Source organism: Culex quinquefasciatus, chromosome 2 (assembly GCF_015732765.1).
Source record: "Culex quinquefasciatus strain JHB chromosome 2, VPISU_Cqui_1.0_pri_paternal, whole genome shotgun sequence".
NCBI classification, from domain to species: Eukaryota; Metazoa; Arthropoda; class Insecta; order Diptera; family Culicidae; genus Culex; species Culex quinquefasciatus.
In genome coordinates this window covers 209392550-209418466 of record NC_051862.1, presented here as the reverse complement: position 1 = coordinate 209418466, position 25917 = coordinate 209392550, and the positions used below count along the sequence as shown (strand labels likewise).

At 40.7% G+C, this 25917-nt stretch overlaps 6 protein-coding genes across 6 annotated transcripts; 3 read left to right on the top strand and 3 right to left on the bottom strand.

Annotated features, from left to right (window-relative positions):
- Positions 1-1013: 1013 nt before the first annotated feature.
- Positions 1014-12801, bottom strand: LOC6054222. The gene is made up of 8 exons (XM_038251056.1): positions 12296-12801; positions 11276-12053; positions 10802-11216; positions 10028-10186; positions 7606-7758; positions 2710-4070; positions 2142-2649; positions 1014-1140 (listed from the first exon to the last, which is right to left on the bottom strand). Exons 1-7 carry the CDS (start codon positions 12581-12583, stop codon positions 2234-2236), a joined length of 3570 nt encoding a protein of 1189 aa, XP_038106984.1. The 5' UTR covers positions 12584-12801; the 3' UTR covers positions 1014-1140; positions 2142-2233.
- On the top strand, positions 7351-9058 carry LOC6054221 (cytochrome P450 6a2). Its single transcript, XM_038254728.1, has 2 exons — positions 7351-8509; positions 8575-9058. The coding sequence occupies exons 1-2, from the start codon at positions 7414-7416 to the stop codon at positions 8988-8990; spliced, it is 1512 nt and encodes a 503-aa protein (XP_038110656.1). The 5' UTR covers positions 7351-7413; the 3' UTR covers positions 8991-9058.
- Positions 9180-10807, top strand: LOC6050707 (cytochrome P450 6a8). Its single transcript, XM_001867240.2, has 2 exons — positions 9180-10307; positions 10359-10807. The coding sequence occupies exons 1-2, from the start codon at positions 9203-9205 to the stop codon at positions 10778-10780; spliced, it is 1527 nt and encodes a 508-aa protein (XP_001867275.2). The 5' UTR covers positions 9180-9202; the 3' UTR covers positions 10781-10807.
- A 3352-nt stretch (positions 12802-16153) lies between the features above and the next one.
- Positions 16154-17822, bottom strand: LOC6050709 (probable cytochrome P450 6a14). The gene is made up of 2 exons (XM_001867238.2): positions 16660-17822; positions 16154-16606 (listed from the first exon to the last, which is right to left on the bottom strand). The coding sequence occupies exons 1-2, from the start codon at positions 17741-17743 to the stop codon at positions 16191-16193; spliced, it is 1500 nt and encodes a 499-aa protein (XP_001867273.2). The 5' UTR covers positions 17744-17822; the 3' UTR covers positions 16154-16190.
- Positions 17823-18017: 195 nt separating this feature from the next.
- LOC6054219 (probable cytochrome P450 6a14) lies at positions 18018-20528 on the bottom strand. The gene is made up of 3 exons (XM_038251055.1): positions 20398-20528; positions 18476-19451; positions 18018-18424 (listed from the first exon to the last, which is right to left on the bottom strand). The coding sequence occupies exons 1-3, from the start codon at positions 20449-20451 to the stop codon at positions 18018-18020; spliced, it is 1437 nt and encodes a 478-aa protein (XP_038106983.1). The 5' UTR covers positions 20452-20528.
- A 1596-nt stretch (positions 20529-22124) lies between these two features.
- LOC6054224 (probable cytochrome P450 6a23) lies at positions 22125-25361 on the top strand. Its single transcript, XM_001870137.2, is given in 3 exon segments — positions 22125-22323; positions 22326-23342; positions 23396-25361. Coding segments are annotated over 3 exon segments (1500 nt in total). The 5' UTR covers positions 22125-22256; the 3' UTR covers positions 23812-25361.
- The last annotated feature ends 556 nt before the right edge of the window (positions 25362-25917 follow it).

Below are 25917 nucleotides of genomic sequence, written 5' to 3'. Positions count from 1 at the left end.
TTGGCTTTTTTGCAAACTGATAAGAAACAGTTTTCGTCAAATCATCAAGCGTTACTCGCCAAAATTTGCTCGCTGGACGCATTCTTCACGGGGGTTATCTAATCGCTTATTTACTAGCGAATTGGTTGTGATGCATCTAAGTGTTTTGGGGTATTGAAGTGATAAGAAGGATATGCTTGTGTTTGAAGTGATTTGATTGAGCTGCATGTGTTGAGCCCAAAGAAAGACTTGTTGTAAAATATTTGAAATGTGTTTTAATATACTTTGACTGTCATAAAATTGATATAATTTAAATTTTAATATCCTATTTTTAATTTATCGGAAACTCGAAAACATTCATAAAATTAGTCTATCCCTCACTGGTTTTACAGTTATTTAAAAAAAGAAAAATAACAGTTTTCTCATGCATGGTTACATTACGAAAAAATTACATCGTTTAAAAACTTGTTTTTGCTTCTTTCAATTCAATTCAATTCGGTTTAATTGGTGAATAATCAAGATACAATGAGTTATTTTGAAGTGCATAACAGAGTTTTGGAGTTCCTTACAGCTGTGTGTTGCATCATAATCCATTTAGGAACAATTATTTCTTTAACTAAGGCACTAGCAAGAGTAAGAAAAAACTATAAAAAACTTACAGAAATTGCAAAGGAAAGGGGATAGAGGAAGAGAAAGCTTATATCTAGATCACAGGTAATTTATCCTTTGTAGATGTGTTTGATCATCAGTTCCCCAAGGGCCAGGAATTGTTCTGCCTTGTTCCGGCAGCTCCGAAACCGCGTCATCATCTCCCCCGCGAGAGCAAAGAACTCCGGCAGGGTGAAGAGATCTTCCCCGGTGGAGCACTGAGCACTAGCTGCATGCTCTCGTGCGTACACGGAGGGAGCTGATTTTTTTTTGCTTCTTTAAAACGGGTTTTCCTTGAAATGTTCATGCAACGATTATTGGCAGAGAAAATTTAAAGGTTATGTTTTTTTTAAGTTGTCATCGTTTTAGATTCAAAATAAAGTTGGTTTCAAAAATAATCTTCAAGTTTATTTACGACGATTATATTTTTTAAAGCATTGCAATTGTTACCAAACAACGAGCTTTTCTCTTTAAGCTAACGTACTAGATTGACCATTAGCTTTCTCGCAGTACCTACTAGCCCGGGTCAAAAAAAAAATAAAATTGCTCAAATCAAAAAGTATATGAGATTGCCCGAAAGAGTACTTAAAATGGGACCTCCAGCCCAAATTTCAGCCCATTTGGTTGAAAATTGGCTTGCCTTGAGCAGGAACAAGTTTAAATGGGAATTAACCCGTAAAACTTGAGCACATTGCTCTGTACAAGTCTGTAGTTAAAATTTGACGACTTTTGCATACCATAGGGTCCAAGGGGATGGTCTGGGAAACAATTCCTCTGAAGGGTGCAAGATGATCCGAGGCCTCTAATCTTGCCTAGAAGCAGATTCATTCCGGCGTCGCCGAAATTCTCATGGTCCCAGCAAAATGTACAGAGATAAATCAAAGCACACTAAGAAGGCTGCCTCGATCAGAGGACACCATATGTCAATCAGCCACCGCGTGGCAGGAGGGTTTCTCCAATTTTGGCTTTAAAAGTGGTTCTGTCAATGTTATAACATTTTATTTAGTCAGATATTTGTGCAAAAACACTTTATATACGTCAAATATCATTTTAAACTCCAATTTTTAGATACCCTCCTGCCACGTGGTGGCTGATTGACATATGGCGTCCTCTGATCGAGGCAGCCTTCTTAGTGTGCTTTGATTTATCCCTGTACATTTTGCTGGGACCACGAGAATTTCGGCGACGCCGGAATGAATATGCTTCTAGGCAAGATTAGAGGCCTCGGATCATCTTGCACCCTTCAGAGGAATTGTTTCCCAGACCATCCCCTTGGACCCTATGGTATGCAAAAGTCGTCAAATTTTAACTACAGACTTGTACAGAGCAATGTACCCAATTGCTCAAGTTTTACGGGTTAATTCCCATTTAAATTTGTTCCTGCTCAAGGCAAGCCAATTTTCAACCAAATGGGCTGAAATTTGGGCTGGAGGCCCCATTTTAAGTACTCTTCCGGGCAATCTCATATACTTTTTGATTTGAGCAATTTTATTTTTTTTGACCCGGGCTAGTACCTACGTTCTAGTACTTCCAAAAGCTTACTTTTCTCTCTCGCATTCATTCGCTCTTTTGTTCACTTCAAATATTCACTCTCCCCCTCATTCACTCACAACTTCTCAATGTTCAGCCACAGTCCCCCCTCAGTCGCCAGTACGGTACTGCTAGCCAAAATCTTCAACGGAACCGCGGTCTTCGACGACAACCGGAAGCGGAAGTTCTTCAGCAGATAGGCCAAGCCAACGCGAGCCTGCATCATCCCGAACCGCTGGCCGATGCAAACCCGCGGTCCTTCCCCGAACGGCACAAACGCCATCTGGTGACGGGCGGCGACCGCTGCCGGCGTGAACCGTTCCGGGTCGTATTGGTCTGGGGCGGGGTAGTACTCCGGATCGTGGTGGATTGCGTAGATGGGGAGCATGATGCGGTGTCCTTTGGGGAGGGTGACGTTCATGTCCGGCACGTGGTAGTCTTTGGTGACCTCGCGGAGAATATTGGCGATTGGGGGGTACTTTCGAAGGGATTCTGAAAAGGTTGGGAGGTTAGTTTGAGATTTGGTATTAAAGAACTGAAGAGGTTACATACCATTGATACACATCTCGATGTACTTCATGTCGTGAACAGCTTCGTAGCTGATTGATCCATGCTCTTTGAGAACATCCAGCACGTTCTTTCTAGCCTTGTCCTGCAGCTCTTGATTCTGAGCCAGCTCGTACAGGCAGAAGGTCATAGCTGTTGATGACGTCTCGAATCCAGCCAAGAAGAACACAAACGATTGTGCTGCGATTTCTTCGATGGTCAACTGTCCGACTTGATTCGGATCACCACCCTCAATCGGTTCAGCGTTCTTCATCCGAATCAGCAAGTCCATGAAGTCATTTCTCTGGATCTTATTCTTCTCACGATAATCCACGGTTTCCCGCACGGCATTCATGAAAAAGTTTGCCACATCTGGATTCGAAAGTCTAACGTTGAACTTCATGGCAACATCCTTGAACGTAACGGTCAGAATCCGGCGCAGAAAATCCATCGTCGAAAGCGTCAGTGCCTTCTTGCCCATCCTCCTGAACTCCGCATCCGGATCCTTCAAGCTGTTACACTCCAACCCAAAGGCACACGTCCCAATGACATCCGTGGTAAACCGCGCCAAAAACTCCTTCATCTCAACCTCACCACCCGCCTCAGCCTCCACCAGCAATCCCTTCCGGAACTCCTCCGCCACTCCAACAATCGTCGGGAACATCATCTTCATCTTCCCCGATGTGAACGTCGGCGTCAGCTTCGTCCGCAGATTCTTCCACTTCGTGCCGGACATCGTCACCAAGTGTGCCGTAATGGGATCCGCCTTCTCGTTGCAGTACACCCCACGATCGTGGAAGTACTGAAAGTCCTTCACAAAAACGTCCTTTGCAAAGTCCAGATCCAATATCAACGCCGTCGGACTCACAAAAAAGAACGCCCCGCCAAACTTTTTCCCAGTACTCTTCAGCTTCACGTACAAATCCTGCGCGATATACCCCAGATGACGCTTGTTCATCCCCTTCAGATTCCCGAACGGAAAGCTAGCCTCCACGTACGGAACTCCGAGCTGCTTCCAGTACGAGAACCGCCGACCGACCCAGAAGAAGGTCAGCGAGACGGCCACCAACGCCAGGTAGAATAACATCTTGTCCAAACACTGCGAGCACTTGCAAACGACTGATAGTTGGAGGCCACGGTGAATGCTATTTGAATGATTTTTGTGGTTTATCTTGCCGGGCTGATAACTGTTCCACGAGGGATACCCTGCGCTGATAAGAAATGTTCTCGCGGTGTTGCCCAAGAACGAGTCAATTTTGTGCGTTTTTGAACAATCATTGAATGGCTGTAAATTTTCGTCACCTTTTTTTTTTTGAAAGCGAGGGTGGTTGACTGAACGAAACCGGTTTTTGGTGCTCGGAAGTTTGCTTTATCGAATTTGAATGTGCGAACTCATTGCGAACTGATTTGGAGCATGGGATCATATGACATTTGATAACATGATGTACTAGAAATTTGATTTGATTTATTTATAATTTGAACTTTAATTTAAAAGTTCAATCAGTTATTTTCTAAAACAAAATAGAGTTCATCCCAAATGAAAGAAAAATGATTAGATATGCTCTCAAACAAGGATGTCTTATTCTAAAGTCATGTCAACTAAATCTTGACCAAATATTAGCAAAATGGATATTGGAACTAACGGCAATATTTGTATGGGAAACTCGAAAAAAGTTGCCATTCAAAAAAAAAAGATTCTCTAGAGAATTCTATGTATCGTAAAACGGGGTGACTTTGAAAGGTTTGAGAAAAATGAAGAGTACAAATTAAATACGTACGAAATCATACTGACCGTGGTAGAGAAGTACTCAAAGTACCTCAAGATGAACTTTTCATAACAAATTGAAAAGTTTAAAAAGTTAGTTTACTATTGATAAGAAAAAATTGATGAAAGGCATTATTCCAAATTTCTCAAAGTGTCATGATTTTCTCAATGAACATGATTTTAAATCGGAAAATGGAATGTATTTTCGGATTTGTTGGACAAGTTTTCACTAGGAGAAGGTAAAATAATTTTGTAAATATTAAATGATATCTGTTTTTGAAACATAATTCAAAAAATCTCCAAATAAATAGACAATTTCTGTTGAAAAAATTTCATATAAAATGTGAAAACATGGGATTGGTGCTTTGAATTCAGTTAAAACAGCAACATAAATCGATAATTTGATGAAAAATACTAGATTTAACAAATTCCAAGCAAAATTTCGATTTACTTAAAATATATAAGAATTTTGCTACGAAGTTTAGAAAAATTAATTAACTAAACATAAACATCGATTTTTTTTCTTGTGTGGTAATTCTCATGATTTAAAGAAAAAAAAACAAACGTTTTGAATAATTTTTGCATCGATAGAATATAACTCAAATTTAAATGGTTTAATGATAAATTCTTTTAAAAAAATCATTTTTTTCATTTCGCATCAGTATCTTTTTTGTCTTTGAATAGCAGCAATTGATTTTTTAGTTTTATTTCATTGAATGTTTTCATTAAATGTGAAAAAAATTTTAAATTAATATCAATTTTCCATTTTTTAGATTTTCATGCTGTTGAATAATTTTTAATTTGTGCGTTCTTGATGAAAACATATTAATATATATTTTGCAATGGATGGGAAGTGGTTAAAAACGTTTCAAAAGTCTTTTAAAAATAAATTAAAATTTGATGCTGATAAGCTCCTAAGCTGGTTTTAACATTTCAACACCATTCTTACCTTATTTATAGTTCAAATTCTTTGTATTCTGATCATTTTTCTTCAAATTCTTCATTTAGATTTTGTTTGTAATTTTCCGAAAGGTTGAAAAAATATTTAGATTTGCTTCAATGTTCAAAAATATTCGAAATAAAATAAACAGTAAACATTATAAATTAAGCGGTACAAGTGGTCCAAATATTATTGAAACTAAAATCATTGTGCTTTCTTTCGCATTTTGTTTTTTTTTTAATATTTATCATAAAATTCGAAAAGATGATTGGTTGATTGATGAATTTTCAAATATAATTATTATTGATTTTTTATATAAAATATTTTTTGCTAGTTTTAATTTATATTAAACTAACTCTTTCAATGTTTGAAAAATTTGGGTAATAATTTAATTATATGGACTGAATGAATTTTTGTAAACCAGGGTGGCATTGGTAGGAATTAAATTTTCTAATTAATTTTTTTCAACCGGTAAGACTTTTCTCATAATTTTATGTAAATATACGATTTTTGAAAAATATTTTTCAGCGGTGCATTCAAAAATAGTTTTCTTGAATTTTTTTATTCTCAAAGTCAATTGATAATTACTGTTTTTCTCTCAAATTTCTCATGTAGAGAGCAAATTAAATTAATTTCTTCAAATTTATCATAACTTGGGTTTATTTTGATGCTTCATTTGAAAAAATACAAATAAATGATTATTTGTTCAAGTTTGTAAACTTTTATTGACTTTATTAATAAATTTTAAGCTTTGTGAAATTTTCCAAGTTTGAAATAAATTAATTATAAACTGTTTTTTTTTTTTATTAAAATATGCATTTATGATTCGACTTAAAGGTGCACATCAGCCAAGCAAGTTGTTGTCTTCTTATTCTAAAATTGTTAAACTTAAGGACTCAATACTGCAGAAATCCGATTGTTAAAATTGACAAGCTTTGTTGTAAATTATTTATTTTTTAGACAGTACTTTCGGGGATGTTTTGAAGATACCAAAATTAGTGTAGCAAAAATATTGGTGCAAAGCAAATGTTCTGGTTGATGTGCTCTGTTAAACAAATATTGAAGCATAATTCAAACATTTTCCATACATTTCAACTTTTTTCAATTTTTCTACAAAAAGTTTCTGTAAATCTGACAATATGTTTGATTCTCAAACTTATTTAAACTGATGTCCAAGTAATCCAATAATGCAGTCCGTTTCTCGGTTCGAAATCATTTTTGTTGAGAAAATTGAACATTTTAAGAGTGTTTAAATAATCCTGTTTATCGTTTTTTAAATATTGAAGTTAATTTACTTTTAAAAAATTGTTGAAAACTTCAAACTGAGTAACATTGCACACTACAAAGCTCATTATGATTTAATAAAAAAATGATTTGTATATTGCCCGGCTATCAATGTCCGTAAAAAGATAGAGGAAGAAATTGTACAGAAACATTTTCAAAATTTCAATTTGGTTTGATTATTTCATTGCATTTATCAAGTTATTTAAGTTCTTTATTTATCTTTAAACATCTTGTCAAATTTCTTTTCCAATATATTTAATCAAAACTTCAAATCTTTTTTCCAATTGTCATTAACATTTAATTTTTTAATGTAATTTTCTCAGTTTTACAAAAAAAAATTAAACCTTTGGTTTGACTTTTAATCTACCTGAGACTATGTTTGATTATGGGATGCTTTCACTTATCAACTAAGAGCAAACACTTCGATCTAATTTTAGGGAAATTATGCAACAAACTGTTCATTGAACAACCAAATAAAGAATGCAAAGCGTCTCGCACTTCACACAACCTTATCTCACGCACGGCCGAATCTAATGAAACCAATGAATTGTATTCGCAGTGCAGATTTCATCTACTACGTACGACATACCCGTTAACTTAACAGTCACAAGTACCAAAGATCAGCCAAGTATTGGTGCCTCAACAGAGACCGCATGCAACCATCGCCACCAGTTTGCTACAACTCGTTGATGCGTTAAGATCGTCATCGCCGCGTTCAAGAATGTGGCTTGTACTACTAACCTGGTTGGCGATCGCGCTCCCCCTGGGAGCCTTTGCTTGGTTCAAGAAGCGGTTCCGCTTTTGGTCCGACCGTGGCGTCGAGTTCATCGAGCCGGAGCTGCCGTACGGGAACTTCAAGACGCTCGGGAAGGTCGAGCACATTGCCCCGATCACGAAGCGACACTACGAGTACTTCAAGACGAAGGGCGTTCCGTACGGGGGTGTGTTCATGTTGAGTTCACCGCTGCTGTACATTTTGGACGTGAAGCTGATTAAGACGCTGCTGGTGAAGGATTTTGGGTACTTTCCGAACCGTGGGGTGTACTTTAATGAGCGGGACGATCCGCTGTCGGCGCACATGTTCGCGATCGAGGGTCAAAAGTGGAAAACGCTGAGGAACAAGCTGTCGCCGACGTTTACCAGTGGGCGGATCAAGATGACCTTCCCGTTGGTGGTGGAGGTGTGCAAGCAGTTTTGCGACCATTTGGAGGAGGTCGTGCAAGGTGTGAATGAGGTGGAGATGCACGATCTGCTGTCGAGGTACACGATCGATGTAATTGGGACGTGTGCGTTTGGGATCGAGTGTAACAGCTTCCGTGATCCGGACAATGAGTTCAGAAGGTACGGGAAGATCGCGTTCGATAAACTGCCGCACTCTCCGTTGGTGGTTTACTTGATGAAGGCCTTTAGGAAGTACGCAAATGCGCTGGGGATGAAGATGCTTCACGAGGATGTGAGTAGCTTCTTCTCAAACGTGGTGCGTGATACGATCGATTACCGGGAGAAGAACAGCGTAGTCCGTAATGACTTTATGGATCTTCTGTTGAAGCTGAAGAACACCGGAAGGTTGGAGGAAGCTGGAGAGGAGATCGGAAAACTCTCATTTGATGAGATCGCCGCTCAAGCATTCATCTTCTTCAACGCTGGCTTTGACACTTCTTCAACCGCGATGACCTACACGCTGTACGAACTCGCCCTGAACCGGGAAGCTCAGGAGAAGGCTCGCAAGTGTGTGCTGGACATCTTCGCCGCCAACGGCGGTCAGCTGACGTACGAGTCCGTCGCCAATATGGGCTATCTCGACCAGTGTATCAGCGGTACCTCACCAACGAATTTGTGTTCGCAGACTCTCAATCTTATCAGCTGCTTTCTTTATTTTTAGAAACCCTCCGCAAACATCCCCCGGTGGCCATCTTGGAGCGCAACGCCGACAAGGACTACCGGATTCCGGACACCGACCTGGTCATCGCGAAGGGACGCAAGATCATGGTGCCGATCTTTGCGATGCACCACGACGCGGAGCACTTCCCGGATCCTGAGGCGTACAAACCGGAGCGATTCTCGCCGGAAGAGGTCGCCCAGCGGGATCCGTACTGCTACTTGCCGTTTGGGGAGGGACCAAGGATTTGTATTGGGATGCGGTTTGGGCAGATTCAGGCTCGGGTTGGGTTGGCGAACTTGTTGAGACGGTTCCGGTTTTCGGTATGCGATCGTACGCAGATTCCGGTGAAGTACTCGAGAACGAACTTTATTTTGGGGCCGGCCAACGGAGTTTGGTTGAAGGTTGAGAAGCTGTAATGTTGCATTTTGTATCGATAGATTATTAGGTTAAAACGAATTAAAACAAGTTGATGTACTAACATAAACAGGTCTTTATCTTGAGCCGGCCAGACTCCACCCATACAAACAGTACTGGTTTCTGATAAGACATTGTACTCATACAAAGACAAGTTCATTCACTCTCACTGCCCTCAATCAGCGCAACAGTTTCACTCAAGCAGTCAACTTCGATGTCGCCCCTTCAGCTGATTGTGAACGGTTTGTTGGTAATCCTCTTCATCGCACTCGGTGCCCTAATCTTCATCAAGCATCGATATGGCTACTGGCGACGCCAAGGAGTCTCCTACCTCGAGCCCGAGTTCCCCTTCGGAAACTTCAAAGAAATGGGCAAAAGCATCCATCCAGCGCATTTAACCCAGCAAATCTACACCCAGTTCAAAGGTCGATCCTCGTTCGTCGGTCTGTACATCTTCCTCAATCCGGTCCTGCTCGTAACGGATCTCTCCCTTATCAAGCGAATCCTAATCAAGGACTTCAACCACTTCCCGAATCGCGGCGTTTACTTCAACGAGCGGGATGATCCCCTCTCAGCGCACCTCTTCTCGCTGGAGGGTCGCAAGTGGCGCGATCTGCGGGCCAAGATCAGTCCGACCTTCTCCAGTGGGCGCATCCGAATGACGTTCCCCGCGGTTCTGGAGGTCGCCCAGCAATTCTGCACTTATCTAGAGCAGTCTTGCGTTGGGAAGGAGGCCGCGGAGATTCGGGACGCAATGGCACGGTTCACGACGGATGTGATTGGGAGTTGTGCGTTCGGGATCGAGTGCAATAGCTTCGAGGAACCGGATAATGAGTTCCGGCGGGTGGGGAGGAAGCACTTTGATACGCCTAGGAATCATCCGCTGAAGGTGTTTGTGATGAAGACTTTTCGGGGGTTGGCGAATGGTTTGGGCATGAAGTTGATTCACGACGATGTCGCGGAGTTCTTCTTGGATGTGGTTCGGAGGACGATATCGCATCGGGAGGAGAATAATGTCTCCAGGAATGACTTTTTGGACCTGTTGATCAAGCTGAAGAACACTGGACGGCTGGAGGCTGACGGTGGAGATATCGGACAGCTGAGCTTCAGTGAGATCGCAGCGCAGGCGTTCATATTCTTCACTGCCGGGTTCGAGACTTCGTCGTCAGCGTTGACGTACACCTTATACGAGCTTGCGCTGAATCCGGTGGTTCAAGAAGCGGCGAGAGCGAGTGTTTTCGAGACGCTTGACAAGTTCAACGGGGAGTTTAGCTACGAATGCTGTCAAGCGATGACCTATCTAGATCAGTGCATCAACGGTTAGTATGATTTGATAAACAACAAGCCCCTCTTACGATTCCCTCTTCCAGAGACCCTTCGCAAGTACCCTCCGGTAGTAAATCTCGAGCGGACCGTCGACAAGGACTATCTGATAGAAGAATCTAACCTAATACTACCGAAGGGTCTGAAGATCATGATTCCGGCGTTCGCCATCCAGCATGATCCGGACTTTTACCCAAATCCGGTACGCTACGACCCCACGCGATTCTCACCGGATCAACAAGCCGCCAGAGGTCAGTGCACGTTTCTCCCATTCGGAGAAGGACCAAGAATTTGCATCGGACTTCGCTTCGGGATGCTGCAAGCACGAGTTGGTCTCGCTATGATTTTGAAGAATTTCCGCATTTTGCGCTGTGAAAAGACGGAGGATCCCGTTGTTTACTCGACGCGTGCCTTCGTACTGACCCCGATCAACGGAATGTGGCTCAAGCTAGAAAAACTATCGAAATAAAGAAACTCAATCGCTTTTATTCAAACCTTATCGACCTTCAACCACAGTCCCTCTTCCGGTGACAAAATGAAACTCTTCGCCGTAAAGTCCAGCGGAACGGTCGACTTTTGCCCGGTGGAGAACCGGAAGCTCTTCAGCAGCAGCGCCAGTCCAATGCGGGCCTGCATCATGCCGAATCGCATTCCGATGCAGATTCGAGGACCCTCGCCGAACGGCGTCCACGCGTACGGATGACGTTTGGCGATCTCCTCCGGCGTGAAACGATCCGGATCGAACCGTTCTGGCTCGGGGAAGATCTCCGGATCGTGGTGAACGGCGTACACTGGGATCATGAGGGATGTTCCGGCGGGCAGGATGGTGTTGGTGTCTGGGACTTGGTAGTCTTTGCTGACCACGCGGAAGTGAACCGGGACGGGGGGGTATTTGCGGAGGGTTTCTACAAAGAGAAAATAGTTATAGTTCAATAAGTCATTACTATTTTCACAATAAGCCTACCCTGCAAGATCTGATCGATGTACGCCATCTCCATAACCGCATCGTAACTCATCTCTCCGTTGTGCTTCTGCAGAACGTCCTGAACGCACTTCCTCGCACGTTCCTGAACCTCCTGATTCACCGACAGCTCATAAAGCGCCCAAGTCATCGTGGTAGAAGACGTCTCAAAGCCAGCAATGAAGAACACAAACGCCTGCGCCGCAATCTCGTTGAACGTCAGCGGTCCCAACTCGCTGTTCTCACCCTGCATCATCGCAATCAACAGATCCATAAAGTCGTTCCTCCTTACATTGTTCTTCACCCGGTAGTCGATCGTTTCCCGTACGATCCCGATGAAGAAATCCGACAGCTCCGGCACGATCTGGCGCATTCCCAAGAACCTCGCCAACTTGGGAGCAACAGCACACAGCGAATCCCTCCACCGCACCCTAGGCGTATCAAAGTGCTTCCTGCCCATAACCCTAAACTGCGCATCCGGATCCTTCATCGAGTTGCACTCAATCCCAAACGCGCACATCCCAATCACATCCGTCGTGAACCTCGCCAGCAAATCCTTCAGCTCGAACTCATTCTCCTGGCTGACCTTCTCGTCCATGTACTCACTGAACTGCTTCCCAGCGGCTATCATCGTCGGGTACATCATTTTCATCTTCCCCGAGGTAAAAGTCGGCGAAATCTTCGTCCTCAGGTTTTTCCACTTTGTCCCCTCCAGGTTGAACAAATGCGCCGACAACGGGTCATCCCGCTCGTTGTAGTACGTGCCACGATCGTGAAAGTAGGGGAAATTCTCGTATGTTTGGCAGGTTAAGCACTCGCTCCTAACTCCATCCAATATGCTGATTTTCACTATTTAAACAACTAATTTTGCAAAACTTTTGGTAGAAACTTGCTTGCTCACTTCTTATTGAGCTATTTATCACTCGAGTTCAGTTGAAAACGCTTTTAATTAGCTTTAATTGAATGTCAAAGTTCTGACCTGCCAACATTAGAGGCACGCTGGAATTAGATGCTGTTCCCCTACTGAAAATCCTTCACAAAGATGCACTTCAGCAGCTCCAAATCGATCGCCAGCGCCACCGGCTTCGTGAAGAAGTAAATCCCGCAGAACGGATACTGTCCCTTAAATTGCTGGTAGTAACCTTGAAACCGACGGGCCATGTGCATCGGAGCCGGATCCAGATTCCTTCGGAAGTTGGCCGGAACGTGTGGAACTCCTCGGTCAGCCCAGAAGGAACGCTGCTTGCGGTACCGGTAGTACACGTACAGCAGCAAACCGGCTACGATGAACAGCAGTGCAGGAAGGACCATCTTGGTTGAGGTGGGACGATAACTGAGCACGAAACCTGCCTCTGTGATATTTATTTGCTTTACTTTATCTCACTTAGTTTAAAGATAAGAAGACGGTGCTTTCCAGACGCACAATAATGAAATTTTGAACCAATTCTTCACGTCAAAAAGTTACAATTCATTCTCGTTGCTCAATCGGTTGTGACTGGCGCTGGCAGTGAGATGTTTGAAACTGCAGTCATGTATTGTGAAGGCAGACAAAAATCAAAATACGAGCGCAACCTGTCAAAGCCTGTTGCGCCACGGGCTGATGTACACGCTTACGACAAACTACTCAATTTTTGTATGGCGCAACAGATTTTTTGCGGAACAGAAGAGATGCGCACTTCGGTTTGGTGGTGCGCGGATAATAGTATGGTTGAGAATGAGTCACATGTAAACAAACAAAATGAATAGTAGAGAAGAGAAAATGAAAATGAATCATGGCACCAATACAGCTGTACGAGGTGATGGCGCACTTTCATTCTGATTATCTGATTGGAATTGTAAGGCTCATGTGTTTGGGAATGAATGAGAATACGGAGCAGAAAAACATTAAATATAATTGAACCAACAAAAATTTTTGATTTCTCTTTTTCAGCTATGTGTTTTATGTCCTTTTAAAAGTCGTTGTATTGAAAACAAAAAAAAACAAGAGATTGGCAAATTTAAAAGGTCTATTTTTTACATTCAAAATCGAATCAATAGTTTCCAAGATATCGTCGATTGAAAAATGATAGATCATACTTTATATTTATTTCTCCATTTGATCAAAGGCGTGATCTGGCAAATCTCGTCTCGAAAAATGCCACCGGGTGCGTCTGGGATTGAACCCAGGCCTGCTGAGGTAAAAGCACGTGTCACAAGTGTGTTTCGAATGTAAAATTGTACTACGTGTCACAAGTGTGCACAGAATTCCCATACAAACTAAAATAGGCTAAAATCAATAGGTGGAACAAGTTGTCCGTGAAATATTTTTTGTCAAAAGTCTACAACGTTGCTGAGCACACCAAACCTAATAATCAAAATAAGAAAAATAAAATTTCTGTGAAAATTGAATGAAAGTTTAATATAGTTGAAAGTCTATATTTTTTAGACCAAAATCCCAACTGAACCTTAGTAAAAAGATAAAATTTGAGTTTCCAATGTTTCAACATTGAGAATATATCATTTGTTTAACTTAAATTAAAAAAGCAACTTTTCTAGTTCATGCGAGTGATTGTTTTAAAATTCATAATTTTAGTTAGTTTAAAAACCAAAGTCGATAATTCAATCTGAATTTTAATTATTTTTTAACAATTCAAAATTTTAGTAAGTTTTAAAAATAATTCATCGCTGTTCACTTAAAAAAGAAAAAAAAATCAGAAACTGTTCATTTTCATTATACTTTTATAAGGTTGTTGACTGCACCAAAGCTTAAATGAGTTTTGTCTGTTAAAATTACAAATCTCCAAAAAAGACTGACATAATTTTTATAATTTAGGTTCAAATAATTTTTAGGTTGTAGCACTTTAAAGTAAAAGTATTCAACAAAATTGTCTATTATTATTTAAAAAATAGTGATCATCCTTGCACACTTAGACTTTTTACCGAATTCGGTAAAGTTTACCGAATTTTCAACTGCTGAACAGTTCGGTAAACTGAAAATTATCGAAAGCAGTTTAAACATAGGTACTGAAATTCGGTAATCAAATTTATTATTGTTCATTGTACAACTGAAATTCGGTAAAATTTTGTTAATTTTGACACATCTAAACTTAACCGATTTTTTAACTACTGAATTCGGTAAAAAAATCTAAGTACATGTATGTGTTCATCAGATTTTCTTTGTATGTCGCGACCCTGTGAATAATGTTTAAATTTGTTGTGGGCTTTATAAAGTTTTTGAGAAAAGAAAATAGAAAAACTCGATTTTAAATATTTTTTTTTACTACTTTTTAATTGTATGCATCTTTGTCCATTGGTTCCTTTTTTGCAGATAAAGCATTTTGTATTTTATTTTCTTCATACAAGTGTCCATAAGGTGATCAAAATCGAATAATGAAAATTATCAACAATGATTTTTTTTTAAGTTCTGTCCATTTGACCCCCAATTTTTAATCAATGATATCTTGGAAACTATGAAACATAAAATCACGATATAAATTTCAAAATGGCTTGAATAATAAATTCCATAGATTTTTTGTGTTGAACTGCACAACTTTTCGAGTTCAAGAAAGGATCGACTGCAATTTGGTGGAACCGAGGTCACATTGGATGTAAGAGTGTCGTCTTCTTACATCCAATGGTTTAGCTTCTTTTAAATCTGTCAGAGACAATGCCTCGACTATTAAACTTAAAGTTTTGTTACCAAGATTCCAGGCATATTTCCTTCATTTATATTTTCAGATAAATTCACTTGCATCGATGTACTGCAGTTTAAGTTTCATTCAGTCCATTTTCGAAAAATAGCAAGCAATCACCATTAAAAAACTTACCGTTACACATTCCAACCAAAACGGATGGTGTTTTCTTTTTTTTTGTTACGATACTTAATTGCATTTCACGACTTGCGCGTCGCCTCGTTTGGATAATATTTTCATTTCCATGGAAAACCACTCCACTCGTTAAATGGAACATTTTCCGTCGCTTCCACCATCCTGGATAACAGTAGAGTCTAGCCTATAAGTGCATCGCATCGCAATTCGGAGAAATAGTTGATGAATTTTTTGGTTGAGGTGGAAATTTACACGTTTGTTTATTTATAAATCTTTTAGCAGAAATTTATAGTTCGAATTAAGTAAGGTGCTTTCTAGCAACCAGTTACAACACGGAGAAAAAATAGTTCCCAAAATCGTAAACAAGTTCATGAAAATGGGAACCACGAACAAAGTGTTCAAATTTCATGGTACGTTTTTCAAAGTCGTACCATGGGATTTGAACACTTTGTTTAAATAGTTTTGGGAACTCTTTTTTCTCCGTGAATCAATTAGACCCTTTTATATGAACTCCTTTTCATTGTAAATTTATCGAACTAAAAGACATTCTATTGCGACTCACCCATCCCACAGGTGTTTACACAATGTGTGTGTGTGTTCTCAGCACAGCGGCTTGCTCGGACAACCTCCGTATGCTGTGCAACGAAGCTTCAAACTCCAACAGAAACTTAAAACGCTCTTCGTAACTGCCAGCAAACCCGTGCACATGGCTGTTCAGCATATAAATTCGGTTCGTCCTTTTCTTTTTTTTTTTTGCTGATGGGGTGTTGTCCTTTTACACACACACGACCAAACCCCAGCAACTTGCCGGCACTTGCCAGGAATAAATTGTGAACCAGCAAACAGCTTTTTGCCAATGCCTGGGCGAGGACATGGTTGGACTGGTGCCAAAACAGTGTCTGCGCCGTACATACAATGAGGAAGGAGTGTTGCGAAGAATTTTAAAACAAATTGTTGAGGGGTTTGGGTTTGGACCAGTCGACAAACGAGCCGGAAAGTGGGTCATCTGGGCCGTGCGTGCCGCATCGATTACTGGTTTACTTGGTGTAGGACATGGGATTAAAAGAAGGGGAAGGGGGTAGATAAGATTGGTTTGATTTTATTACTTAACGTTACAGTTTCTCAACTTTAAGCCAGAGTCCACCTTCAGGCGCTAGGATGAAGCTCTTTTTGTTCAGTTCTAGGGGAACCTTGCACTTTTCTCCGATAGAAAACCTAAAGTTGGTCAACAGATAGGCCAGTCCGATGCGGGCCTGCATCATTCCGAATCTCAGTCCGATACAGATTCGAGGGCCCTCGCCGAACGGCGTCCACGCGTACGGGTTGCGATTGGCTTCCTGCTCCGATGAGAATCGCTCGGGATCGAACTTGTCAGGATCGGGGAAGACCTCCGGATCGTGATGGATTCCGTATACCGGGATGAATACCTGGGTGCCGGCTTCCAGGACGGATTTGGTGTTGGGGACTTGGTAGTCCTTGGCCACCTCGCGGAAATGGATTGGAACCGGGGGATACTTGCGAAGGGATTCTGCAATAACCTGGATTAGAATATTATTCAATATGGGATTTGGTACAACTTACCATTCAAGATCTGATCCAGATACTTCATCGCGGTAACGGATTCGTAAGACATTTCCCCGTTGTACTTAGGTAGAACCTCCTTCACGTGTTGACGACCCTTCTCCTGGATGTCCTGATTCAGAGCCAGCTCGTACAGAGTCCACGTTAGCAGCGTAGAGCTGGTCTCGAATCCAGCCAAGTAGAACACAAACGCTTGCGCTGCGATCTCGTTGAAAGACAGCAGTCCATCGTCGCTCTTCGTATCATCCGGACTCCTCATCTGGATCAACAGATCCATAAAGTCGTTCCTCTTGACGTTGTTCTTCACCCGGTAGTCAATCGTCTCCCGGACAACTCGCAAAAAGAACTGTTCAACCTCTGGGACAGACAGCTTTACACCGATAAATCTAGCAAAGTTTGGTGTTGCATTTGTCAACATTGACTTGATTCTGCCTCTCGGAGTTTCGAAGATCTTCCTTCCCATAACTCTGAACTGCGCATCCGGATCCTTCAGCGAATTGCACTCAATCCCAAACGCACACATGCCAATCACATCGGTTGTATACCTCGCCAGCAGATCCTTTAGTTCAAACTCACTCTCGTGGCTGACCTTTTCATGCAGAAAGTCATTAAACTGCTTCCCCGCAGCCACAATTGTCGGAAACATCATCTTCATCTTCCCGGAGGTGAACGTCGGCGACAGCTTGTGTCGCAGATTCTTCCACTTGGATCCGGGCAGGTTGAACATGTGCGCCGACAGGGGATCGTCCTTCTCGTTGTAGTACGTCCCACGATCGTGGAAGTACTGAAAATCCTTCGCAAAGACGCACTTCAGCAGTTCAAGATCCGTAATCAGCGCAACCGGCTTCGTAAACATGTAAATCCCACCGAACGGATGCTTTCCCTTGAGTTCGTTGTACAATCGCTTGAACAGGGGTCCGGCCTGTTCCGTTCTTCCCATGGGCTTGGCATTGCCGTACAAAAAGACCGGCTTAGAGAACGGAACGTTCCTATCAGCCCAGTACGAGTGCTGCTTCTTGATGTAGTACAACACTCCCAAACAGATCACCAATACAGCGGTGAAAACATCCCAAAAATCCAACATACTGACTAATTAACGACCTGCCTAGACTCTTCCAACGACGATGCGGACTCTTCCAAATCTTGTTCGTGACTGACCAATACCAAAGAGCCGAGGTCGTAGATATAGTGTAAACAGCTTGAAGTACCAAGTGATTATTATCTCGCTGATTGCGTGCCGTCTGCTTACTCTGCAAGTCATTCTTCGCGATACTTTGAGTCACCTGCTATCTTCCACTTGTTTGCAAAGATATCTTTCAGAAAAGAAAATTTTTGTTTGTTTAAAGATCTTTATTCAACTAGATTCGTTCCACCTTCAACCAGACTTCATTCGGAGTCAGTACAAAACTCTTTATATCGACTTCCAATGGCATGCTACACTTCTTACCGATTGAAAATCGATAGTTTATCAATAGATAAGCCAGAACAATTTTAGCTTGCATCATCACGAGTCGCATCCCTAAACAAGCTCGCGGTCCTTCACCGAACGGAATCCACGTGTACGGTTCTCGCTTGGAGTTCATTGAGAATCGCTCTGGATTGAACTTCTCCGGAGTAGGATACAGCTCCGGATCGTGGTGGATCGCGTACACTGGGATATAAATGAGAGTTCTAGCTTCCAAGGTTGTGGTGGTATTCGGAATCGGATAGTTCTTGATCGTCTCCCGGATCAACACCGGAATCGGTGGGTATTTCCGAAGGGATTCTGCAAAAGATAACGTCAGTCTGCCATCGGAAATCATATCAAAACCCTTACCTTTTACGATCTGATCCAAGTAGGTCATCGCCGAAATCGAATCAAAGCAAATCTCTCCGTTGAACTTTGCCAGAGCAGTCTTCACGTGTTGTCGCGCCTTCTTTTGCATTACCTGAGCATTGGACAGCTCGAACAGAGTCCACGTCAACAGCGCAGGGTAGGTCTCGAGCCCAGCATAGTAGGATCCGAACGCTTGCGCTGCAAGCTCGTTGAAGGCCAGCTGTCCTTCCTTGGATTCGTTGGGATCCCACTGTTGAATCAGCATGTCCAGGAGGTCATCTTTTCTGATGTTGTTCTTTGATCGCGATTCTGTTTCAGCGCTTATCAATTTCAAAAAATGTTTGGAAACTTCGGGCTTGAACTCACTTATTCTTAAAATCCTAGCTAATTTTGACATGTAATTCATCAGAAATCTCTTAAATTTTCCTTGTCTTGTAATCATTTTCATCTGTAAATCAACTCCTAAGTAACTCTTTGCTATTATATCCGTCATGCACTGTTCCAACAAACCCTTAATCTCAATCTCTTTTCCTACTTCGAACTTATCACCAAGCTGATCACTCAAATGTTTTCCTGAAGTCAACAGCATTGAAAACATAGTCTTCAAGTTATTTCCACCAAACAATGGCGCAATTATGTTGTGAATCTTATTCCATTTATCTCCACTCAAATTGTACAGCCTTCCCGATAATGGATCAACCTTCTCGTCGCAGTAACTCCCTCGCCCTTGAAAACACTGAAAATCCACCTCCAAAACCCGCTTCACCAGCCCCAAATCGGTTATCAACGCAATCGGCCTCAAGTAGTGGTACATCCCAACCAGCGGGTTCAACCCCTTTAAATCCGTATAAAAGCTCTGGAAAAACTTCCCAACCTGCTCCGTCCTTCCCATGGCCTTCGTATTCCCATACAAGAAACCGGGCTGCCTAAACGGCACGTTCCGCGAGGTCCAATAGGCGTGCTTTCGAAACAGGTAGGGGAGAGTGGGGAGACTTGATCCCCTTTTTTTGTATCGCACATAACTCTGTCAATTTCTCACAAAACTATGATCTTTTTGCATGAATTGAAAGCTTAAACATTCAACTATGTTTGGCTGATGAGGGTATTTCATCAGATAAACTCTTCGAATAATGCCAAGCCTTTTAAAAAAATATTTTAAACCGGCATTTTCAAAATGTTGGGGGTAATTTGATCCCCCTTTCAACATTTTGAAGAAATCTTAAGCAAAATGTTTCTTATTCATCCAAACTTTTAATTTTCTATAAGATACAGCAATTTCACATTAAACCTGTACGTTTGTGTTCAAAATATAACAAGTTTAGCATGAAAAATATTGAAAAACTTAAAATTTTCTTTTTTAGACCAAAATTGACCATGTTTACAAAAGCTGGTAATTTTTGTTTACAAAACTTTTGAAAAATGGTTCAAACTGCAGTTAGTTATGTACAACTATACTAAAGGAAACTATGTACGAAAACCCAGCCAAATTATTTAATCTTGAGGCTGATTCCAGTGACTGTAAAAATGCAGGGATCAAGTCTCCTTAACGCACTTTTTAAACAATTGATTGTAAAAATAGTATGACGATAAATTTAACGTCAAATGCGTAAGGGGTTTGGGGTTGATATGTTTATCAAACAATTCATGTATAAAAAATATTTTTTTGAATAATTTTTGAGTGTTTTCTATACTTATCAAAACAAAGAAAAAAGATCTCTTGGAAGTTTTTTGCAGCACTTCTTAGAAAAATGTGTGTAACTCAATCCAAACATTTTTTAATTTATTTCTTTGTTTTCTACAATGAGTTTTAGTCAATTTCGCACAACTTTCTAGAACAAAGCTAATTGTTTTACCCACATGCTGACGAGATACAGGCTTGGGATCAAGTGTCCCCGGGGATCAAGTCTCCCCACTCTCCCCTACAGATTCAGCGCGAGGAACGCCAAGGTGCCGACTATGTCCCAATATTGGAACATGGTGCACCAGGTGCTAATTTAATAAAATTAAACGCTGCGAGTCGATCGTTACGATACGATGTGAATAGGTGGAGCACTTTTTTACAACTGGTCCACACAATCGATGCGAGTTTGCATCTCGAATTGGAGTGAGATTATCGTTTTGTTTGTTGTGTGTTTAGATAATTTGGTATTTAGGCAATGGATTTGTTTGGTTCAGTCGAAAAATCAATTGGGAAGTTTGAAACAAAAACAAAAACAAAAACAAAAACAAAAACAAAAACAAAAACAAAAACAAAAACAAAAACAAAAACAAAAACAAAAACAAAAACAAAAACAAAAACAAAAACAAAAACAAAAACAAAAACAAAAACAAAAACAAAAACAAAAACAAAAACAAAAACAAAAACAAAAACAAAAACAAAAACAAAAACAAAAACAAAAACAAAAACAAAAACAAAAACAAAAACAAAAACAAAAACAAAAACAAAAACAAAACAAAAACAAAAAAAACAAAAACAAAAACAAAAACAAAAACAAAAACAAAAACAAAAACAAAAACAAAAACAAAAAAAAACAAAAAAACAAAAACAAAAACAAAAACAAAAACAAAAACAAAAACAAAAACAAAAACAAAAACAAAAACAAAAACAAAAACAAAAACAAAAACAAAAACAAAAACAAAAACAAAAACAAAAACAAAAACAAAAACAAAAACAAAAACAAAAACAAAAACAAAAACAAAAACAAAAACAAAAACAAAAACAAAAACAAAAACAAAAACAAAAACAAAAACAAAAACAAAAACAAAAACAAAAACAAAAACAAAAACAAAAACAAAAACAAAAACAAAAAAAAACAAAAACAAAAACAAAAACAAAAACAAAAACAAAAACAAAAACAAAAACAAAAACAAAAACAAAAACAAAAACAAAAACAAAAACAAAAACAAAAACAAAAACAAAAACAAAAACAAAAACAAAAACAAAACAAAAACAAAAACAAAAACAAAAACAAAAACAAAAACAAAAACAAAAACAAAAACAAAAACAAAAACAAAAACAAAAACAAAAACAAAAACAAAAACAAAAACAAAAACAAAAACAAAAACAAAAACAAAAACAAAAACAAAAACAAAAACAAAAACAAAAACAAAAACAAAAACAAAAACAAAAACAAAAACAAAAGCTTCTCACCTTAAATCTGATCAAATTTTAAACATGTAGGAATATTCCGTTACGAATTGTTCTTTCCGCTGGAGTGTTGTTTACACTTCAAAAGTCTTTGAAGTAGACCTTGAACATCGCCACGAAATATATCGTGATATTTGCTCTGCATGAGTCCAAAGTTCACCCGAGCATAACTGAGTCATTTCTTCCCAGTAACTCAGTTTACCCCCAGATGACTTGCAAAACGTTCACCTGTTCACTCTCCGTTATCGAAAGCGGGCGCGTTCAGATGATTCACTAAGCTCGCGGCATAACTCCATCAACCGTGTTGTAGTACCACACTATTGCTGATAAAATTCCAGTATATGGCACAAGCAAGCGCACCGTCATGATTGTAGTGACAGAATTACGCCCGCTGAGGGTGCGCTGTCTAGCTCGACGAGTTTGAGATCAACCGGCGCACGCGGCGCCGAGATATCAACGGGATAATAAGCGCGATCTGTGTTACAGCTGGGCTGGGAGTCAATAAAAACCCAGATCCCGTGGTCGGCAGCAAGCCAGTCGTGAAAAAGTGTTTGAACAGCTAGCATCGTTCAAGCGAGGGGTTTAAGTGGTGCTGTAACTAACTCGAACTTCCGGTCAATTAACGGAATCATCATGCTGGAACCGCTGGATGCGATCATCACCGTGGCGATGATCTGCTTGGGGCTGTACTTTTACATGGACAAAAGTACTCGTACTGGAAGGATAGAGATGTGCCGTACTTGAAGCCGGAGTTCTTCTATGGGAACTCGAGGACGATGACCCGGACGGAGCAAACGGGTCAGATGTTCGCGCGGTTTTACGAGGAATTGAAAGGGGAAGACCATCCGTTTGGTGGGGCGTTTGTCTTTACGAGGCCGATCGCGATCGTGACCGATCTGGAGCTGGCCAAGTGCGTATTTGCGAAGGACTTCCAGTACTTCCACGATCGTGGGACGTATTACAACGAGAAGTACGACCCGCTGTCGGCGCACATGTTCAACCTGTCCGGACCCAAGTGGAAGAATCTGAGGCATAAGTTGTCACCGACGTTTACGTCGGGCAAGATGAAGATGATGTTCTCGACGATCATTGCGGCGGGGAAGCAGTTCCGGGACTTTTTGGACGAGAAAGTTAGTCATGAGAGTGAGTTTGAGCTGAAGGACTTGTTGGCGAGGTACACGACCGATGTGATTGGGATTTGTGCGTTTGGACTTGAGTGTAACTCGATGCGGGATCCGGATGCGCAGTTCAGGGTTATTGGAAGGAAGATCTTCGGGAATCCTCGAGGAATGGTCAAGGGATTTTTGATTGCGACGATGCCACGGTTTGCACAGTTCATTGGGGTAAAGGAGATTCTGCCGGAAGTGTCCGAGTTCTTTTTCAAAGTGGTGCGTGAAACGGTGGACTACCGGGTGAAGAATAATGTTAAGAGGAACGACTTTATGGATTTGCTGATCCAGATGAGGAATCCGGATGAGAGCAAGAGTGACGATGGATTGCTGTCCTTCAACGAGATCGCAGCGCAAGCGTTTGTGTTCTACTTGGCTGGGTTCGAGACTAGCTCTACGCTGCTAACGTGGACTCTGTACGAGTTGGCTCTGAATCAGGACATCCAGGAGAAGGGACGTCAACACGTGAGAGAAGTCTTGTCCAAGTACAACCGAGAGATTACTTACGAATCAGTTACCGCGATGAAGTACCTGGATCAAATTTTGCAAGGTAAGCTGTAATGATCTAAATCAAGATTCATATTCTAATCCAAGTTTTTGCAGAATCTCTCCGCAAATATCCCCCAGTCCCTATCCATTTCCGCGAGGTGGCCAAGGACTACCAGGTGCCGGAAACCAAGACGGTCCTCACAGCCGGTACCCGCGTGTTCATCCCGGTGCTCGGAATCCACCACGATCCGGACATCTTCCCCGACCCGGAACGCTTCGATCCAGACCGATTCTCGCCGGAGCAGGAAGCCAAACGCAATCCGTTCGCGTGGACTCCGTTCGGCGAGGGACCTCGAATCTGTATTGGGATGAGATTCGGAATGATGCAGGCCCGCATTGCACTGGGTTATCTGCTGCACAGTTTTAAGTTTTCAATCGGGAAAAAGTGCCAGGTGCCGCTGCAGATGGACGAGAAGAGCTTTGTGTTGTCGCCGAAGGGGGGACTTTGGTTGAAGGTTGAGAAGATTTAATGTTTTTCTTATGTTTTGCCATATTGAGGCTTTTTTACAATACAAGAATTCTCTAATTTATTTGATATTTGATGATAGTTTTGAATAAGCTAAATATATATTTTAATATACATTATAAGCTGAAATCTTTAGATAAATATGGTATTTTTGTATACATTTACTGTTATATTTAATTTTGCTGTAAAAAATTAACAAAAAGAGTTGAAGTGTATTCAGATACTTTCTATACCCAAGTAACAATTTTAGTTTTGTAATAGTTTCAAAGAGATTCTGTAGAGCTCCCAAGTAAATTTCATCGAAATGCCATTTAGTCCTACATGCTGAGTTAAAAACGAGTTAAATCAACATTAAAACCAAAATGGACTATTTTAGGAGGTTGTCCAGAGTATTATTGAGGAGCATCGTGAGACGTACAAATTTTATTGTGTGTTTTATTAAAACTTTATTGATCTCTTCAAAACAAGAGCAAAACTGTTTGGTTTGGATTAAGGTTTTCTTGTAGTCTGTGCGCATTCTTGAATCCTCCAACAAAACATAAAGCATTTATGTTTTGGTATTTGTAGCAAACCAAAAAGCCTTCGTGATAGACTGAGTAGTTTTCTAATTTACTTGATTGAAAGCAATTATTCCTACATGCAAATACAAATGGCTGAAAGCAGATAAAAGTTATTTGACTTCAAATTAATATTATTTGTATTAGTAACACAAATGAGTTGAGTTTCAACATAAAATTAACCGTGATAGTTATGCCAACATAATTTCATCGAACAATTTTCAAAGATAGCTCGAAAAACTAATATGCGCACTTTCGATTCACTATAAAAAGTCAAGATTTTTTCAAAAAACAATGTTTTTGCATATTGTTGCTCCCAAATTCAATATGGCTACGCTTTTCGGCTGCTGGCACCTTCCAGCAACATGGCGAAGTTGATTAAATATAAATGTTCTTGTTTAAATCTACATTAAATCCATTCCTTCTTGAACAGGAGTGGCTCAAAACTTGCCAAGACTTACACGATTTATAAAAGTTTTACAATGGCTTTAATCAGATCCAACAAAATTTATCATGGCTTTCATCAAGATCAAATCGCACAAGGCGAGGACGTAGCGCATGCGTGTTTTCTCAGCTGCAAAAAGATCGCCATCGGTGGTGGACAACTTGAATTTCAAAATAACTGCATAATAAAACACAGGCTTGCATTTCAACGGTATTTATTTATTCGAATAACTCATCCAAAATTAAACACACATCTGGTCACTTGATAAAAAACAAATCACAACTTTTTTCATGTAGGTTGATGAACGCTGTTCAAAATCACTTTCACATTGTAATCACCGCAAACTTTTACCAAATTGTGTGTACTTGTATCTTTATCTCACCAGCACAATAGACAGAATATAAAAAATAGTAATGGTAATAGATTTAAACAGTTAATTTTAGAAAAAAAGGGAACACTTCCAAAGGGCACCAATCAATCTTTGAGCGGAACTGTCAATGATTATGCGTAGGAATACATACAATAAATCTGATGGGTTTTATTCCAGATAAATTTAAGGTGTTAAAGTTTTACTGATTGCTTTTCGTATACCATGAACATTTATAACAGTATTTGTTAAAACTCAAAAGTTTTTCACTAAGAAATGTCAACCAAGCATGAGGACGCCCTCATTAGACGCCATTCCGTCCATTTCGACTAACAACTGGTTCAGGGTTTATTCCGACGTTCATTCAGGGTTTACTCCAATCCGTTCAAGCTGAGGAATGGAACCTGCACCTCGGTGGCCACCGCCTTCGCCAACAGTGTCTTCCCACTCCCAGGGAACCCAGCAGTAGAGCACATTTGGGAACCTTTGCCCCTAGCCGATCCGGTACCTCCAAATAATCGACAAATTACATCATATCCTGCTTCGCCTCCTGAAGACCAGCGAAGTTTATGAAGAAAACTCCCTGACCTCCATTAACTGGATCCACCGAGTAAGCTTGGGTCGTTCATCTGCTTGAAGCTTATTACACTGATTGTTTCCGGATACCCCTCATTCAACTCGACAGCGCTATTATCACTCCCGTGGCCACCAGCGTAAACAGAATCTTCCCACTAATGTACC